The following is a 16,722-nucleotide window of genomic DNA, read 5'->3' as shown; positions in this document are numbered from 1 at the left end:
GAAATCATGGAAATACTCGCTTCTGTTGCTGCTGAATATACAATTAGATTATGTTTACTATACTTTTGCCATCGTTTTGGTTTCAGATAAGTTTTAATACTTTTTCTCTGGAAAACAGTCAAAATTGTCGTTATGACTTTTTGGAATTTGTGTTTGAAGCAAGTAACCTAAGCAGCGTACCTAGAAAATAACGCACTGGGACGTTATGACAACCCCGATAAAGTTAAACACGTGCTTTTTTCTAAAACGCTTGAAAAATAAAAGTAACAGTAAAATTGTACAAATTTATATTTTCCTAACAAAATTTAAAAAAGCTAAATTGAAAGTTGTCTGAAGTCAAATTTTCGTTTTATTGGAAGCACGTGTTTATAAGATATGTATATTTATTTATTGATGAAAATAAATGCATTATGTTATTTATGTTGCTGGTATTGCTATTTCACGAATCAAGATTAGTTTTGAGAGTTTCTCCATCGAACAAAGCGAGGACTGTAAATATGATTTCATCAACGTTGTATTTAATGCTAGTTCTCCAACGTCTAAGCCACAAAGGTACAACACATCGCTTACATTTTAATTTGCAAAGTCGCTATAATGCTGCTTAGTGTACAGTAATTACATGATTACCGCTGTTGTAATCTTGAATGTAGCAGTAGTTTAAGTGTTATAGTATTATTTATTAATGTGCCAACGTGCGCTAGGCTAGAGCAAGGTGTGCTTTGTTGGGTGTGCGCAAGTTTTGTGTTTTCCTTTTTTCATCTATAATGCATGTCTTAGCACAATAATTACTGTAAAAGTAGCATTGTAAGTACAGCTGCGTTTCCATCGTGTATTTGCTTTGCTTGCCCGGTAATATAACTTACATATAGCTCCTGCGCTTGACACGAATACCACCCGATTTGTAATGTCACACAATGCGTCACATAAGGGTAACATTTTTAATAGACTCTTTGTCAAAAAGAAACGTACTTTGAGGAACCAATTCGAATTTTTAAAAATTTCCTACGTTTAAGTTTTTGCGAGCAAAAGCACTTAAAATAACCCCAAACACTTTTTAATATGTTGTGTTTTTATGTCTTCGCAGGTACTGTGGCGATGGCTTAGACAAGGTAGAAGGCGGAAGTTTACGTGGAGCTGGCCCACTTATTGTTGCGTTTATTAGTGATGAATCTGACACAATGCAAGGTTTCAAATTCAAATATCAAAGTGAGTTTTCCAATTTAGAGAAACTGTTTTTTGAACGTAAATCGATAGTATTTCTATAGATTTTACCAGCAAATGCTTTTTGTTCATTTTAGTCGAACTTAACGGCCCCGATCCATGCGCGTCGAATCCTTGCCAACATGGAGGGAGTTGTGCAACGTATCCTGAGTATTATTTATGCGAATGCCCAGATGGCTACGCAGGGATTAACTGTGAGAAAAGTAAGCTGACATCTGCAGCATTCCATGATTCCATGTCGGTAAACTTGAACTTTGTTGTTAAAATGTTTGAGTTTATTCAAAGACATTGACGACTGTGCATCCTTTCCTTGTGAGAACGGTGGCCAATGTACTGACTACGTTGGGAAATTTACTTGCAGCTGCATCAATAACTTTACAGGAGACGTTTGCGAAATTAGTAAGTAAACAATCAGCGATCGGGCAAACCGTCATAATTACTCATTTCAAATAACAGTTTGTCGCATTAAACCCTGCGCTTTCTGCAGGACCTGTGCGCTGTACACCCAATCCTTGTGACAATGGGGGCTTGTGTGTTGACAGAGGAAAGGATCACGTCTGTTCTTGCCCTAAAGATTTTATGGGAGACCTATGCGAAATACCAAGTAAATTTCTAAACGCGTTTGAAATTTTTATTTGTTTTTATGATGTAAACTGTGTAACTGTGTATGCTGTAAAGCTTGATTTACAGTAACGTTTGTGATTTTTTTAAAGTACCTACACCACCACAACCGACACAACCTAGTACGACAGCAACTCCCGGAGATAAAGACGGAAATGTATCTTTTCCAGAAGAAAATGATGATACTAACAGTTCCCCCACGAAGATCGCATCAACACCGTCTACTGTATCTACGGTGTCGATGCCGACAACTTTACCTGGCAGGTGAAGAAATATACCGCAAGCAAGGAGTCGAACTTGTACTTATACACCAGAAACATAATGCTGCAATTTTTTGGTTTAGTGATGGAGGCTCAAATGTAATAGTACTTGTTGCTATGGCGCTATTGCTTGCCTGCTTTATACTGGGAGCCGCTGTGTGGTATTGGTGGAACCAGATACGTAACAGTGATGGACATCATCGCCAGGTTACAATGGTAAACATGAAAACAAAATCCGAACGCGGCGAAGGTAAATAACCTAAATGATATAAGTAAAGCAGTTGTGTTGTTGTTCTACCTTTTATTTAGGACGAGGTGGCAGAAGACTTTCGCGGACCACTTCTATAAATGGTTTTACGATGAAAAACGATGCAGGAAAGAGCGAGCAACTTTTGAATACACTCAAAAAGATGTCGGAAGATATTATCATGGAAGAAATTACGGAAGATTCTTCGGTAGATTTAGCTGCTTTCTATGTTGGCGTCGCTGTGTGCAATTACTGAAAAGGAAATATGTTCATAAAAAATTTTCATATAGGACAAACATATAAATACTTTCGGGATGGATAACTTTGCAAGTAACAAAAATCAACAAGAAGTAACGATTCCGATAGTGAACAGCAGCGGAATATCGTCACCACAGATGGCATCAACGTCGGTAAAGTAAGTAATTTATATCACAATTAACAAAGTAGCTTTATGGGCCTATGTAATAAAGTATGCTGTTCCCAATATATTGCTGTTATAGTTGTCTCCTTTTCCTATACAAGTATACACTAAAGACCTCATCATCACTCAAACGTTAAATTTGTCCGTTAATCAATCACAACATAACAATTATTACCACATTCCTATTGAAAACAAAAATATCTTTGAATGATGTAAATGAAATATATCGCTGGTTTGATTTTTTATAACTTATATACTTTTATCAGGAGAATTTCGATACCTGTGCCTCAAACTGAAATGGACAAGATAAATGGTAACAATTACAGCGGTTTGGCACGAGTTGCTTACAAGTGTGGTTTGCTCATATGAATAATAAAATTGATATTATTTATACGAAATTTAGGGAGCTACCATCCATCAGAAGCTTTGCTCTCACCCGAGGCAGCATTTAATCTCTTAAACGAACTAAAAGAGAACAATGATCCAAACTACGATTTTCGCTCTACCTTTGAACAATGCAAGTCCATACAGTAGTCTATATACGAGTAGGCCTATATATATAATCGTATTTTAAGTACGAATCAGTACGGTATAGCCTGTACTACGTGCAAAGACTAAAAAGAAACTGCTTTAATATAGTAGGTTAAATCGTAAACATCCTTATAATAAGATGCATTTCCTCCTAAATGCAGACGGTAGGCCTGTGCCTAGTTTTGGAACGAAAAGTTATCCAAGTTCAACTTTTTATCAAGATGATGCTTACACCCAGCACCTTCCACAAGGTCCCGATCCAATGTGTCTTACTAACATTCTGTATCAGTCTCCTCAGCAAGAAGTCACCAATCCTCACCAATTACCTCATGTACCAATTTTTGAAGACCTGGAACCCAAAAATATTGGCAGTTCATATGAAAATCCCTCATTTTATCAAACTGCAAACGATAAACACGACAAACTTGATGTCAAACTAAATCCACTACAAGCAGCTGACGTCATAAATCATTTCATGACACTGGATCCCACAAGAAAAGACCAAATAACTTCTACAGTAAATTTAAATTTACTAAAGCTTAAGCTTCATACTACTATATACTTCATACTGTTCCAAAGTATATATATATACTTCATACTACAATATATATATACATACTAAAGCAAAACTTACTCAATGTATCGTGTAACCTGTTTGATGCTTTTTTTAGGAAGCTTGGAATGTGATGGTTAAAGCTAAAAACCAACAGCACAGAAGCGATGTTCATGCTGTTTACAACCGAGAACAAAGTGTCATAATCAAACCTCACCAAATTGCAGATCTTGTAAATAATCATAGAAGGCGAGCAAAGAGAGAAGAACATAAAAAGCCCTGGTGTAGAGAGATTTCACCGATTGAGGAAGAGTTAGGAGTTGAAATAGGTTATCGTTTACCTTATGAAGATAATTCTCAGGAAAGGTAAATAATAAAAAAATCAAAAAATATAAACTTCTAATTAAACAGTGGCAACTAAAGAAAAAATAGTGTTTAAGTTAAAAATTACTTTCTGATAAAACAGTTTGAAGATGGAAAATACAATTGGAAACAATACCCAAAGCTCTCCAAGAAACGATTCAAAAAGACTTTCTTTCGCACAAACAATAGACAATGATGAAAAAGTCAGTGATTGGCTAGCAAGAACACCAAAAAACAAGGTATATTTGCTAATAGAAACGGATATGTATAGGCTACATAGGCTACACACAGGATTAAATCATGCTTTTTTCAAAATCATTGTCTAGAACTCTAGAACCAAGGTATAAGCTAGTATATTTTAAAAATGATTTGAACTTTAGGCTCAGAAGTACAAGAGACCTTCGTCTTGTAACGAATCGGTTGGCACAACCACCCACATTATAACTCGTCCACTCCCATTAAACATGGAAGAAAGTACAAAGTGTGTAAACTATATTAAATTCTTTATATACTGAAATTTTGCATGCTATAGATATGCAACTATGATTATTATTCATTATCTCAGGTAGACATAATTGTAGCATATACAGATTCTCGCTTAATAAGAGCATTGTTTCCCATGGCTTCCCGAAAAGACGTGCAGATGATGATATTCAGATTCCTCGAACCATAAAGCAATCCCGAAAGATTAGCTTGGATAAACACCTACTTCCAATATCAGGTGGTTAGATGTGATACCGGATGTTCATGATTTTTATGAATTCTAACAATTTGAACATAATAACATTTGGCCTATGAAAAGTGGATGCGTAGGATGGCTTATTCTAATAAATGCACTTTTTGCCGACAATTCTTTTTGGAAACCGCATGGTCAGAAACGTATTATGAATTATCGTTTTTCTGTATAAAAGAAAATAATTCATTTTGTGCAAAGAGATAATCTACCATAAGTTTATAAGTTTATTGACTTTGTAGAAAACAAAGCAAAATCTTTGGTCGATAAGCTGCTTAAAGCTCCGGAACGAAGTCACAAAAGCAAGGTGGGCCCGGGTTTGGAGGTGACAAGAGAAAATGCGTTCGTTGATGACAGAAAGTTTGACTCATTTTAACCTCTGTTCGCTCAGAGAAGTTTTTGCCTTCGTATGGATCGAACATGATGTGTTACGGACTGAAAATTCCAATTATTTCTGTCTTGTTTTGGCATATAGAAGTTTCATAACTTTAGGTTATATATTTAGGAAGTAATGTGGGATTTGACTTTATATTCGCTTGTATTTGGGCCGTCCAACACAAATGATCACATATAATGACTAATAACTAATTCTAAATAGTGCAGATACTAAAAAATACCAAATAGATTGAAACGTTTTCGCGTCTACAACCTTTGTAGATTAAAAAACTCTTTGGTTAATTTCAAGATGTTGAAAGTTTGTACCGTACTTTGTTTTGAAATTTATTAACTTTGAATTTTGTATTCTAACCTCAAACCTCAATGTTGTATAGGCTTATTCGGTTTTAAAGATGTAGGCCTATACGATAGATCTATGATGCCTCATAACGTTTTAATGCAGTTGTAAATAATATAAAATCCGTTTTAAAAGAACAGCTATAAATATTTAATTATCACCAAAAAAATTGGAAATACTTTTTAATAGCATCATTAATGGTGCTCAGATGAAGCTAATGCACCTGAAGTAATATTAGATTAACATAAAACATTGTGAAAAACAAAAAGAAGAAGAAAGAAATGTTTTTGTGGCCATTTTAGACAAGATGCGAATCTCTTGTGGGAGGACGTGGATCCTCTTGTCTTCTATACGTTTCACTTTCGTCGTATCCTGGAAGCCCTCTTTGTCTTCCGCTGATGTTGAGGACTTGTCGACCATTATCACCCACAACGGAAGGATTTAGATAACCTCTGTACGTTGAGATAGAGGGTGGGTCGGGAAAATTTCTCTTTTTTGCAAAAATGCAAAGGATTACCAAAGCAATCACCGAAAGGAAAAATACTCCTCCAGGAACAATTAGAGAAATGAGTATGATTGTTAGGGTGTAACGTCGTTCAATGATGACCTAGAGGGAAATTGAAGGACCTTAGTAAAATCACAGATACAGTATACTGTAGTATCAAGAATATATAAAAAATGATTTGAATGTGGGCCAAAATCTATACATTTTGTTTGAAAAGTGAGAAAGAGAAATTTGTATTTTTACCGTATTAGGTTGTCTGCGGTCGTAATAACATTCATATCGCTGACCAGATGTTCCATAATCTTTTATGAACTTTTGAACTTTTAAACCGTTGGCCCTTCTGTCTTGCTTACAAATATTCAGTGAGCACTGAGTTAAAGTAAATCAATTAAAACAGCATAAACTTTCATTATATCTGTATGCTATATAAGGTACCTGTACCGAATAAGGCCCGGTCCCTAATAAGGCCCATTGCTCATATTTCGCAAACCCGTGCAAATAAATAAAAGATTTTGTCCCTACATAAAAACTAATATAAATTCATCATGGTTTACCAGATTTCATCCTTGTCACGTGATCAACCGATTCGCTAGAGCACAACAAAAATTTGATATTTGCAATTAAGGTGGTTTTGTTAATTTAGAAAAAAAGTAAGTGAGAATTTGGCCGGTTAAATGAACTGTTGTCAGCCGGTTGAAGTTTTCATGTAACAACCAACTTAGTATTGAAAAGGATAATGCACTTTTTTTTGCTAAAATTTTTCTGATGATAAAAATGTGACATTTTTTTCGTGGATGCCACATGCGCCTAATAAGGCCCATACAAGATGCTTGGCTAATTGATGTCCAGACTTCAAGAGTGGTTCCAGTCATCAGTTGGCAAATTGTTGCAGTTACTTTGATGCGCCTAATGGAATCTTTTTAAATGTTTGTACAACTTAAAATGTGAAATTTCTAATAATGTTATATGTTGTCTATTACTATGTTTTGAATCAAAATACTCACAAAATTGGTGAGCCTTATTAGGAGCCTATGCTCCTAATAAGGCCCATTTTTTGGAATTTTTAATTTCTTTATAAAATTTTTTTGGGGGGTTGTCAGGTATTGTGGTTTTAATATGTTGTAGTCATATACCCTCACTAATAGAATACGATTTTTCAGTCTATTCTCATTTTTGGTTCTTGAGTTATTTTCAAAAAAGTGTTAGGTGGGCCTTATTCGGTACAGGTACCTTACATAGGCCTAAATTTCTTATTTCAAAATTATACTTACATCTTCGTGGATCGAGTAAGCGACTGACTCGTGTTCATGCACCACACCAGTCATTGTGTAAGTACCCTATGATAATATGCATGTAACACATCATATCTTGAAATAATGAAGCCAAACTCTTCAAACCAGAAAAAAATCCTTAAATCAGCAAAAACCCTAAGATCCGCTCTAGTGCGCTCAACCAATCATACGAGTTGCTATAAGTTGAATATACGACTAAGTTTGCTTGGACTTACGTTGACCCCGGTCACATTGTAATTAACGATGACTTGTACGCAAAGAAAAGATGACTTGCAGTAAGGACTGTCGTTGGTCACCCCTCCGCATTCACATGAACGCTCTTCTACTGAGAGATAGTTAACAGCTTGACATGTGGTGGCCTGCAAAATGTTGCATTGAGGGGAATATCATATCGCATGAACTACCTTGGATAATATGCATAAGACGTAGCAATTTTTTTTCAAATCTTACACTCAATTGTTCTGATTAGTGATTACATTTGCATTCACCACGTTATATTTGGATATAGGCCTAATAACAAACCTCAAAATTAAGGGCTGGTATTCCTGGTCTGCCAAATATAAAACCATCTATGACAGTGGCCAAAGCGCTCGAAAATACTAATACTCCAGTAATGGCAATACAAATGGAATAGCCATCACAGGTCTTGTGCTGAGGTGGTCTATACCGAGAGTGAAGCGGCATAACTAGAAATATTACATTCAACTTACAATTTATCGTTACGTACTTTGTCTCTGAACACACTGTCGGTGTAGAAAAACCGGGAAAGTGTTTTAAAACTAAACTTATTGCTAGTCTGTTGAAATTTACAATTTTCCTGCGTAGTAGCCTACTAACCTAGCTAGCAGCGCTGCGAATTTTACACGTAGCAACGAAATTATTCCTTTGTGTTGTTGGCGAAGTCTCGCAGGTTTGTTTCGCTTCGGGCGAAAAACAACGTGATCGGTCGTTTTTTGACTATACTTCCATCCATTATTCTTAATTACACATTTTCTAAAAGCAGAAAATTCGTAAACAGAAAAATTACTTTTGATAGGTCTGTACTAACTTCATTTGTTAGTCAACTATTTTAATAGTCAACTTTTTCAAAAACCAACAAAAAGTTAATGGATCTAAAGAGAATTTTGTCTGCAAATCTAACTGCTACATAAATGCAATACAGTAATATGTCTTTTAATAGGAAACTTTATTGGTAACGCTTCCTAGATAAAAACACGTACACATCACGAACTGTGATAATTAGGACATTAACAATAAACGTTATAACTGGTTGCAATAAATGCATCATTAAGTGTGAAATAATACAAAAGATCCCGTTTTATTGTTAGAAACATTAAAAATGAAAGTGCCACGACTAAATGATTAGAACAACTACATACTGAGAAGATTTTCAACTGCATTCAAGCATTATAAAACTAACTACAACAACGCAAACAGACACGAACGTACACTTGGTGAGGTTAAGTCATGCAACAAAAAGAAACTTTCAAGAAGGTTTGTTGCAAGTGTTTGTAACGAGATAACTACGTTTACCGCTCATATGCATGATAGGATAGTGGAATCAATTTCTAGAAAAGCAGGTGGGAAAAGAAAGGTATAATAAATAAATAAAGAATAGAAGCCGCATACTGTTACAGTTTCATCTCGCGTACAATCTGTCCTTAATCGACATTAGATGAATCTTCTGGGTCGGAATGAAGCTGACTCAAGAGCAGAGGTGGACTTGGTTTTTCCGCGTACTCGCTCAGAGCAGGATTTTCCGATGCTGAACAAACCGGACCAGGAGAGCTTTCTGATGAAGAGGAAATGTGTCCAGGAAGTTTCGTGTTTTTAAGGGTGTCATTTTCATCCGCGTCACAGACAGTCTGTTGTGTTTTGTCTGGCCCTGGGTGTTCAACAATGTGTTCCGTATTGTTCGATTCTTCGATAAGATGTTCACAAGTTGAAACGTCTAAAGTTTCTTTTTCCCGCTCTGTTACAACAGATGTTCTGTGATCGTCATTATCTTCTGTTTCTCGTGACCCCTCAACGTTTGCTTCGTCGTCCTGAGAATCATTTTCCTTTTCTTCCGTTTCTGGATTATTCTAGAAGATAAGGAAAATAAGACAAGAAAAAAGGTAGAAACGCGCACAACGTTAATTGTAACAAACATATAAAAATAAACAATGGAATTAAAGGTTAAGGAACCTTTGCCTTTTCAATTTCAGCCCTTTTGTATTCAACAAAATCGTCAAAAAGACTAGGCCAAGCTTCATTGTCGTTGTAGTTGGAAAGATCATCGTTGAGTGATTCGGTCAAATACAAAAACATATTCCACGTATCTCTAGAGATTCCTCGCACCTGAAAAAACGGCATTGTGTTGGTGATAGTCGTTCCTTGACAAATAATGCTGAATAGTATCCAACAACGAACACATCGCTAAGCAAGAAACTACTAGGGTTATTGTTCCCTGACGAAAATTTTTATTAATGTCGATACAGGGACGGTTATTTCAATATGACTGAAAATGTGTTTGAACAATGCTGGTAAACACACAAGTAAGTCTTTCAGCAAAAAATAAAAAATTTACCTTTGCCAGCTTCGATGTTAATTAAGAAAAAAATACAGTTTAACTCAAATCATAAGGACTTTAGCATAACACGTAACAAACATGGGTTAAATGTATCGTTATACATTATGTTCATTCAGATATTTTATCCAGGATTCCAACATGAGTGGATGGCTCCTTGAAAACACTACATCCCACATTGCGATGGCGATATCACACGGAAGTGATCGTTGACCCTGTAACAGAGCATAATTTCTAAATCAGAAATTATTCAGCAAATCTAAATAACGGCACATCTCATCCAGATGTTGAACAAAATAAATGTACAGTATATCTACAACTTAAACTCAATAAATGAATAAACACTGACAAATATATGTCAGCTGCAGAAGCTTAGTTTGCTGGGAAACTTTGGAGGGGGCTTGGTGTGATATGAAGTGTGATACGAAGGCAGTTACAGAATGCAGTTCCAATTGTGTTAAACTATAATAATTGTTCAAAAGTTGGGTGGACACGCCTCCCCACAAAATAGGCCCTTGCTCAGTCGTCCGTAACGCAATAAAGTACAGTTTGTGCATTCTTCTATGAACACATCCAAGACTATGTAAATAAAGTGCATTGGTACCTCTTCAATATCAAGTGCAAATTGAAAAGTAAACCGATAAAGGTCTTTAAAGTTTGAAAGAGCGTCAGACTCGAGCTTTTTAAACGAAGACTTCAAGGAATGGATCGAATCACAGTGCAGAGTTAAAAATCCGCTCACAAACTCTTTTCTATAAGATGTTTCATAAAAAGTCAATATCATTAAAGCCTTATAACTACACTATCCCCAAAATAAAAGTAAACTGAAGTAAATATCCTTTAAAATGAAGCAAAATTCAAAACTGAAGCAATGAAAAACCGTCTAACTTTGTAAACTGACACATGGTCGCAGCTTTAAACTTCCAAGCAAGTGCCAGCACAATGAACTCTGTGGGATCAACCTCCAAGTCTAAACAAAATCGCTCAACCCCATCGGGCAATATTATTTTTTTGTTCACGTCGTCACAGTACACTTGAAAAAGCTTTTCTATCTTTTGAAGGTCCACATCTTCAATTGTAGTGTTTGTCCCTGGTGGGGTAGCTGTGGCTGAAACTGCTATGGGTGACATTTTCTGGACACCATGTAATGAAAAGTCAGGAAACCTATCATAAGAAGTTCAGATCATAAAATTACGGCTTTGTTGAACTGAATAACTGTAATGGTGACTAAAAAGCTTTCATTGAAAGCCATGACGGGTGGTGATTGGTATATCATTGACTTTATGATGTACATGCTACTGCTAGTAACACATTCTTAAAAACAAACAGGACAAATACTCGGTTACAAATACTCAATACTCGGTGTGAATGCTTCCTATGACAGAGCAATAGGGTACATGCACAAAAAAGAAAACCCTTATTTGATTTTATAAAGATGATGTTTCATTGTTATTTGTGAAGTATAAGAACATTGTTGACTAAAATGCTAAGCTGCTTTTCGATCGTAAGTTAGGCTTGGCCTATGTATATCTTGCTCAATTATATCAATTTGTACAGCAACCCAAACAAATCCTGAAACTACTTTTACTCACTTTATCAGAAATGGGCATGTAGCTTATTATTTCTATTATATAATAAAAGTACATAAAAGTACTATTAAGTGTTGAACTAAAACAATATTTGTCAGTTAGCAATTTTATGTTTCTTGATATTAAAATGCATACAAACAACTAATGGTAACTCGAAGTGTTTGGTGGTCTCCAGGACAACCTAGCATGTGTTATCTCAAAATTAGTGGAGAACTCATACATTGTAAAGTAATCACAATGCGGATTACTGATTAGCTTTGTTACTATTTCCTGATTTATGTAAGCTTACTACATTGTGTTAAATTAAACTATTGACACGTTGCTCTGAAAGCTATTAATAAATTATTCGTCAACATTAGTTTACAAACACATACAAAAGGGTAAGACTATCCAAATAAAATACACTGTTTACCTTGAACCACCTGATTCACTATTCCGAGCTGTTTGCAGTTCCAAAGTGTCTGGTCTCACTGAATGAGAATGTGTGGATACTGCACAAAAACGACAAATCACTTATTATACAGTAAAAAGCAAAGCACAAATACCTATTATACAAGAATTTAAAATTAGAACTGACTTAAAATTACATTTAATTTGATAACATATATATATTTAATGTAAAAGGCTACAAATGGTAAAGCCTATACAATATCCATAGGAATAAGTGAATTATTTCGTTGAAATCGTTTAATTAAAAAGTTAAAATTTTCTTGATTGATGGCAGAAATTGTTGACTAGCTGAAATTAAACAATAGTTAAGGTTATTTAGTGTACTATCAACGTACATGGCAAACTTAAACACAACATGAACCAAGGTAACATTTGCGTGACTATACTATTTCCAACAAACATCTTCCTGTAGCGTAACAATGCTTTAACGAGGAATTGCAACATTTACTTTTATCATTAGCTTTGTGTGTTAATGTTATCCTTCAATTCAGTGCTACTTGCCAGTAATCTTTGCATTTACTTTAAGTTTTTGGGCATTTGCATTTTGTTACGGCACTTTTATCACCGTTATTATATTCATAAAGCAATACGATTAAATCAAAACTGAAACAGTTCGCAAGCTAAAAAAAATGTAAACGGGCCTGTAGTTGGACCACACTGCAATATGCTACAGCCTAACCTACATTTTTAAAAAGTATAGAGTTTATTAATCTAATGGTCAGTGGTTCTTAACTGGGGGTATACAGACCTAAAGCATTTTTTAGGGTTCTGCAAAAACAGTTTTTCCTCTAAGCAGTGCAATATGTTGATGCAGTTGCCAATGTTCATTTATGTAGAGAAATTCGATTTTTGCACATTTATATTCCGTTGCAAATGCCACGCAAACATACAACGTGATTTTCTTCTACGACATCAAATTTTCAACTATACTTGTCAGAATGATTGTTAAATTTGTAACATTCTCCCGGAGTATATGTACATATATATATATACAGTGGGACCTCGTTAATCCGGACCCCGATGAACCGGAATCCCCGCTATCCGACACAAAACTGCCGGGAACGGATTTCTTCCTATGCATTTTACCCCTTTAATCCGGAAACCCCGCTGTCCGACTCCGACACAAAAGTTTTGGAACAAATGTGCTAAATCAATAGCAATAAAATCCGATAAACCGGATTATTAACAGTTAAGCGAAAATGATTCACGATTGTCCTAATACAGTATGTTACTTTGTTGACGAAACAATAGCCGATTATTATCTACGCATAATTACGTTGCGTTGCATAATGACGTAATAGCAGCGGTGACGGTCCTATTCGTTGTGGCAAGCCACTTTGTCAGTTACAGCTGAGTAAGCCGCACAGCTTTTTAGTCATACTATGAAATACTGTACAGTATTTTAGAAACGAAAAAATAAATTGTTCATCAACACTAACAAACAACGCTTCCGCGGTCGCAAAAAAAACGTACATTACATAGGTTGAGTACGGCAATCTATTGAAGACAAACTGCTGCGACTCAATCGTGCTATCAGTTTTTGATATCGCATTGCGCAAAGATTGGAAACAGGTCAAAGTAAGTTCAAGACTGCTGGTCCCGCCGGAATGCTTCGCCATGCAAGAGCGGTTGTCAAACCGATTTGCGGCCGCATGTTCGTCACTTCTGGCTTAGAGCATTCGTCTTTAATACGGTGGTTCTGGGGTTCGACACTGGGTCGGATCATACAAAAAATATAATTATATTTTAGTTGCTGTCCAGCCAGAAACTTGGTACTTAGAATTGGAGTAAGGTGCACACTGCGTTTTGAACACGGTACTGCATTTGCAAGATTGATTGATTTTTTACTTTCCAATAATCCGGATACCCCGCTAAACCGACATTTTTTGACGAAACGAAGTGGTCCGGATTAACGAGGTCTCACTGTATACGCATGAATGAACTACTATATTCTGCAAGCCCTTAACCAGTACAACCTACCAACAATGCACATTATGGCATCACAATTGAATCATTACTGTTCATTGAGCATAAAAAGACAGGTTAAATTTTACCATAATTGTGGATCGTGCAAATATGATAGTATATTTAACAAAAAAGAAAATTATTAATGACATAATACTAATGAAATAAACTAGTCATAAAATTTGGATGTAATGATCAAGACGGGTCAGTTTTTACCGCTACATCAACAAAAATCTAGCTTGTACAAATATACATATAGTTTGTTCAATTAGACAACTACGAGAGATAAATTTCACGATCATATATTATCCAGTATTATATGGCCTGAAATTGCTGTTCTTAAACAACAATTTTGAAAAACAAAAGTAATTTTTTGGCTGATTTTGCTCAATTTGTAGCTAGTTAATTTAAAATTTGACTTGAAAGTTTAAAAAACTTTTTGGACTTAAAAAGCTTTACAATAAAGCAATATTTCCTGTAAAAATGCGGAATTTAACTTAAAGGTTTACAAAAGTTTCCCAGCTTAAAATATTTATTGCATTCTTTCCTCTAATTAATTACCATACCAGATTTCTGTTGGCTGAGAGTGTAAAACAATATATAAATCAACAAAGAATGAACAGACAATATGCTTCTATATGTATGACCAACACAAAATTTCACAATTGGGTGCAAGTATACAAAGATAGGTGTCAAAGCGTGAATGATTCAGACATAATTGATTTAGACCAAAACATTTAGACATTTTCCACAACATAGTTCATGAATTTTTGGAAAATTTCGTTTTGCTAGGCTAGTGTTCTTTGATGTAATCACACCTTGTACAAGTTTGGCAAGCTGACAGATCTAGAAGCTACTTCTCCTACTCAAACACTCATAACTTAAGAAAATCACACATAAAACATTTCTAGATTCTTAGCAGAAAAGCATCAACTTACCAACACTATGTCCACCACTGGCATGTAAGTCACTAGGCAAAACATTCCCCGCTTGTCTTTTTCTTCGTTGCCTGGATTTTTTAGATGATGCAAAACAACTTGGACTTTCACTTCCATTGGAGTTCTTTCCTCCAGAGCAGGTAAGACATTTGTTTCCCATATTGTAATAAAATTGTTTTCATCCACTGCTACAATCAAGCAAGAGTCTGAAACATTTGGGGGTTTCCTAGTGCCTAGTAACTGGGTAGTTCTTATAGGCTAACTAAAATCTTCATTGAACAATGTCAAGGCTGGATCTATGTGAAACCTGCACCTGACAACAACACCAGTAATAAATTTACATAGAAAGTTTAGCCATGCCAGTTCCTGCAACATCATACAGTGCGGACCCGTTAATTTAACTTCGCATAACTACTGAACTGAGAGTCCTAAATACAAATCTTAAAGTATGTAATTTCTAAAGGTCTGGGTAAAATGATTTTAAACACATTGTGATATCAATTAAATATCAACTTTGACTAAACTCAAAAATAATTTAATGAAGCTCTATTAGCTAATGAACAACCATTTTAGTTTCGAACTTTAAAATCAACAACTAACTTATTTGCTCTACATCAGGGGTGTCAAACTCAATCGCACCAGGGGCCAAAACTCACAACTTATTTAACGCCGCGGGCCGTAAGGATAAAACTTGATTAAACATTTTGTGACACAAGTACATGAATTGGAAAAGGCAGCGAAACAACACCAAATTTTTGATGTTTTTGACGATTTTTGACTGGGCTATTTTTGATTATTCTCTTATATTATTATGTTTCATTCATCTCCTTGCAAAAGCATTAAAGAATAAACAAACAATAAAGAAAAAAGTATCCCTGATTACAAGCGTTAGAATAAATCGATTTATGCTATCGAATGATGGGGCAACTGTTGTGCTGGTGTATTGTGCGATTTGTTATAATCTTGTTTCTTGCTTGAAAAAAGTTAAGTTATACTGTACAATGATCTCGCGGGCCGGAAATAGTTCAATGTATAAAATAGCATTGGGGGCCAAGTTTTATTGTAAAGCGGACCGGATGTGGCCCGCGGGCCGGGAGTTTGACACGTATGCTCTACATACTGTAAGAAGGACTTGATCTTCAAAGCTTAATATCTTATACATAACTACACACGTAGCTACATAAACATAACTACACACGATTTTTCGGCCCTGCCATTTTTGTTCTTTATCAATAAATGCGTTCTTTTCCCTTGTAATAAAAATCAGAGCGCTATAAATCCATTGCTGTTGTGCTAAATGAGATATAATAGGAGGGTATGGTTGTTTATAGTCATCGCAACAATGTGTAGAAAACAGTTCAATTGAAGTACATATCAATAAATAGCGCCTGTTGAAATTGCGCTAGTCGCTAGTCAGGTTACTGCTCCTTTTTCTGCTGAGTCAACACCATAATTGGATTTGAATTTATGATAACACAATGGGGGACAGTTTATGGCACTACAACGGTTTCTAGTTTTCTACTTTTCTCAGTTAACATAATTTTTGTTTCGCTGAACGTTGCAAACTTTTATCTCGACGAACCTACTAAATCGAGGCAATACTATATAGTGAGTATGTCAGATCACTCTGTCATACAAAGTTCTGCATTTACCTTTATTATGGTTCGTGATAATTTAGGAAAGACTACGCTGGGTACTTTAATAAATTTAAAAAGTAAAAAAATTGTGAAT

The 16,722-nt window shown here is 35.4% G+C and overlaps 3 protein-coding genes across 4 annotated transcripts; 1 reads left to right on the top strand and 2 right to left on the bottom strand.

The window, feature by feature from the left end:
- The first annotated feature begins 403 nt into the window (after positions 1–403).
- Positions 404–5,617, top strand: LOC143459566 (uncharacterized). The gene is made up of 17 exons (XM_076956779.1): positions 404–552; positions 1,085–1,206; positions 1,299–1,424; positions 1,507–1,620; positions 1,709–1,825; positions 1,935–2,106; positions 2,186–2,352; positions 2,412–2,557; positions 2,640–2,764; positions 3,037–3,083; positions 3,174–3,287; positions 3,523–3,818; positions 3,973–4,220; positions 4,321–4,456; positions 4,598–4,698; positions 4,853–4,938; positions 5,193–5,617. The coding sequence occupies exons 1-17, from the start codon at positions 404–406 to the stop codon at positions 5,324–5,326; spliced, it is 2,400 nt and encodes a 799-aa protein (XP_076812894.1). The 3' UTR covers positions 5,327–5,617.
- Positions 5,618–5,848: 231 nt separating this feature from the next.
- On the bottom strand, positions 5,849–8,364 carry LOC143461074 (uncharacterized). The gene is made up of 5 exons (XM_076958834.1): positions 8,003–8,364; positions 7,696–7,839; positions 7,460–7,525; positions 6,432–6,557; positions 5,849–6,290 (listed from the first exon to the last, which is right to left on the bottom strand). Exons 1-5 carry the CDS (start codon positions 8,162–8,164, stop codon positions 5,982–5,984), a joined length of 807 nt encoding a protein of 268 aa, XP_076814949.1. The 5' UTR covers positions 8,165–8,364; the 3' UTR covers positions 5,849–5,981.
- A 283-nt stretch (positions 8,365–8,647) lies between these two features.
- LOC143459741 (DCN1-like protein 3) lies at positions 8,648–15,564 on the bottom strand. Of its 2 annotated transcripts, none has more exons than XM_076956999.1 (7): positions 14,992–15,564; positions 12,051–12,129; positions 10,938–11,213; positions 10,654–10,801; positions 10,154–10,264; positions 9,674–9,820; positions 8,648–9,564 (listed from the first exon to the last, which is right to left on the bottom strand). In XM_076956999.1, the coding sequence occupies exons 1-7, from the start codon at positions 15,149–15,151 to the stop codon at positions 9,142–9,144; spliced, it is 1,344 nt and encodes a 447-aa protein (XP_076813114.1). In that variant the 5' UTR covers positions 15,152–15,564; the 3' UTR covers positions 8,648–9,141. The 2 variants fall into 2 exon arrangements, with proteins under 2 accessions (XP_076813114.1, XP_076813113.1); XM_076956998.1 differs by having other exon boundaries at positions 9,668–9,820; positions 14,992–15,550.
- Between the last annotated feature and the right edge of the window lie 1,158 nt (positions 15,565–16,722).

Source organism: Clavelina lepadiformis, chromosome 5, assembly GCF_947623445.1.
Source record: "Clavelina lepadiformis chromosome 5, kaClaLepa1.1, whole genome shotgun sequence".
Lineage (NCBI taxonomy): Eukaryota > Metazoa > Chordata > Ascidiacea > Aplousobranchia > Clavelinidae > Clavelina > Clavelina lepadiformis.
The sequence above is the reverse complement of the archived record's forward strand: the minus strand, read 5'-3'. Positions and strand labels throughout refer to the sequence as shown.

Coding starts and splice junctions, on each gene's coding strand:
- LOC143459566 (XM_076956779.1), top strand. CDS start 404: ATGCATTATGTTATTTATGTTGCTGGTATTGCTATTTCACGAATCAAG. Junction 1,207..1,298: donor TTTCAAATTCAAATATCAAA/GTGAGTTTTCCA, acceptor TGTTCATTTTAG/TCGAACTTAACGGCCCCGAT. Junction 3,819..3,972: donor AAGACCAAATAACTTCTACA/GTAAATTTAAAT, acceptor TGCTTTTTTTAG/GAAGCTTGGAATGTGATGGT.
- LOC143461074 (XM_076958834.1), bottom strand. CDS start 8,164: ATGCCGCTTCACTCTCGGTATAGACCACCTCAGCACAAGACCTGTGAT. Junction 7,526..7,695: donor ACAATGTGACCGGGGTCAAC/GTAAGTCCAAGC, acceptor ATATTATCATAG/GGTACTTACACAATGACTGG. Junction 6,558..7,459: donor CTTACTCGATCCACGAAGAT/GTAAGTATAATT, acceptor ACTTTAACTCAG/TGCTCACTGAATATTTGTAA.
- LOC143459741 (XM_076956998.1), bottom strand. CDS start 15,151: ATGGGAAACAAATGTCTTACCTGCTCTGGAGGAAAGAACTCCAATGGA. Junction 11,214..12,050: donor AGTGAATCAGGTGGTTCAAG/GTAAACAGTGTA, acceptor TTCTTATGATAG/GTTTCCTGACTTTTCATTAC. Junction 9,821..10,153: donor AATATCTGAATGAACATAAT/GTATAACGATAC, acceptor CCGTTTTTTCAG/GTGCGAGGAATCTCTAGAGA.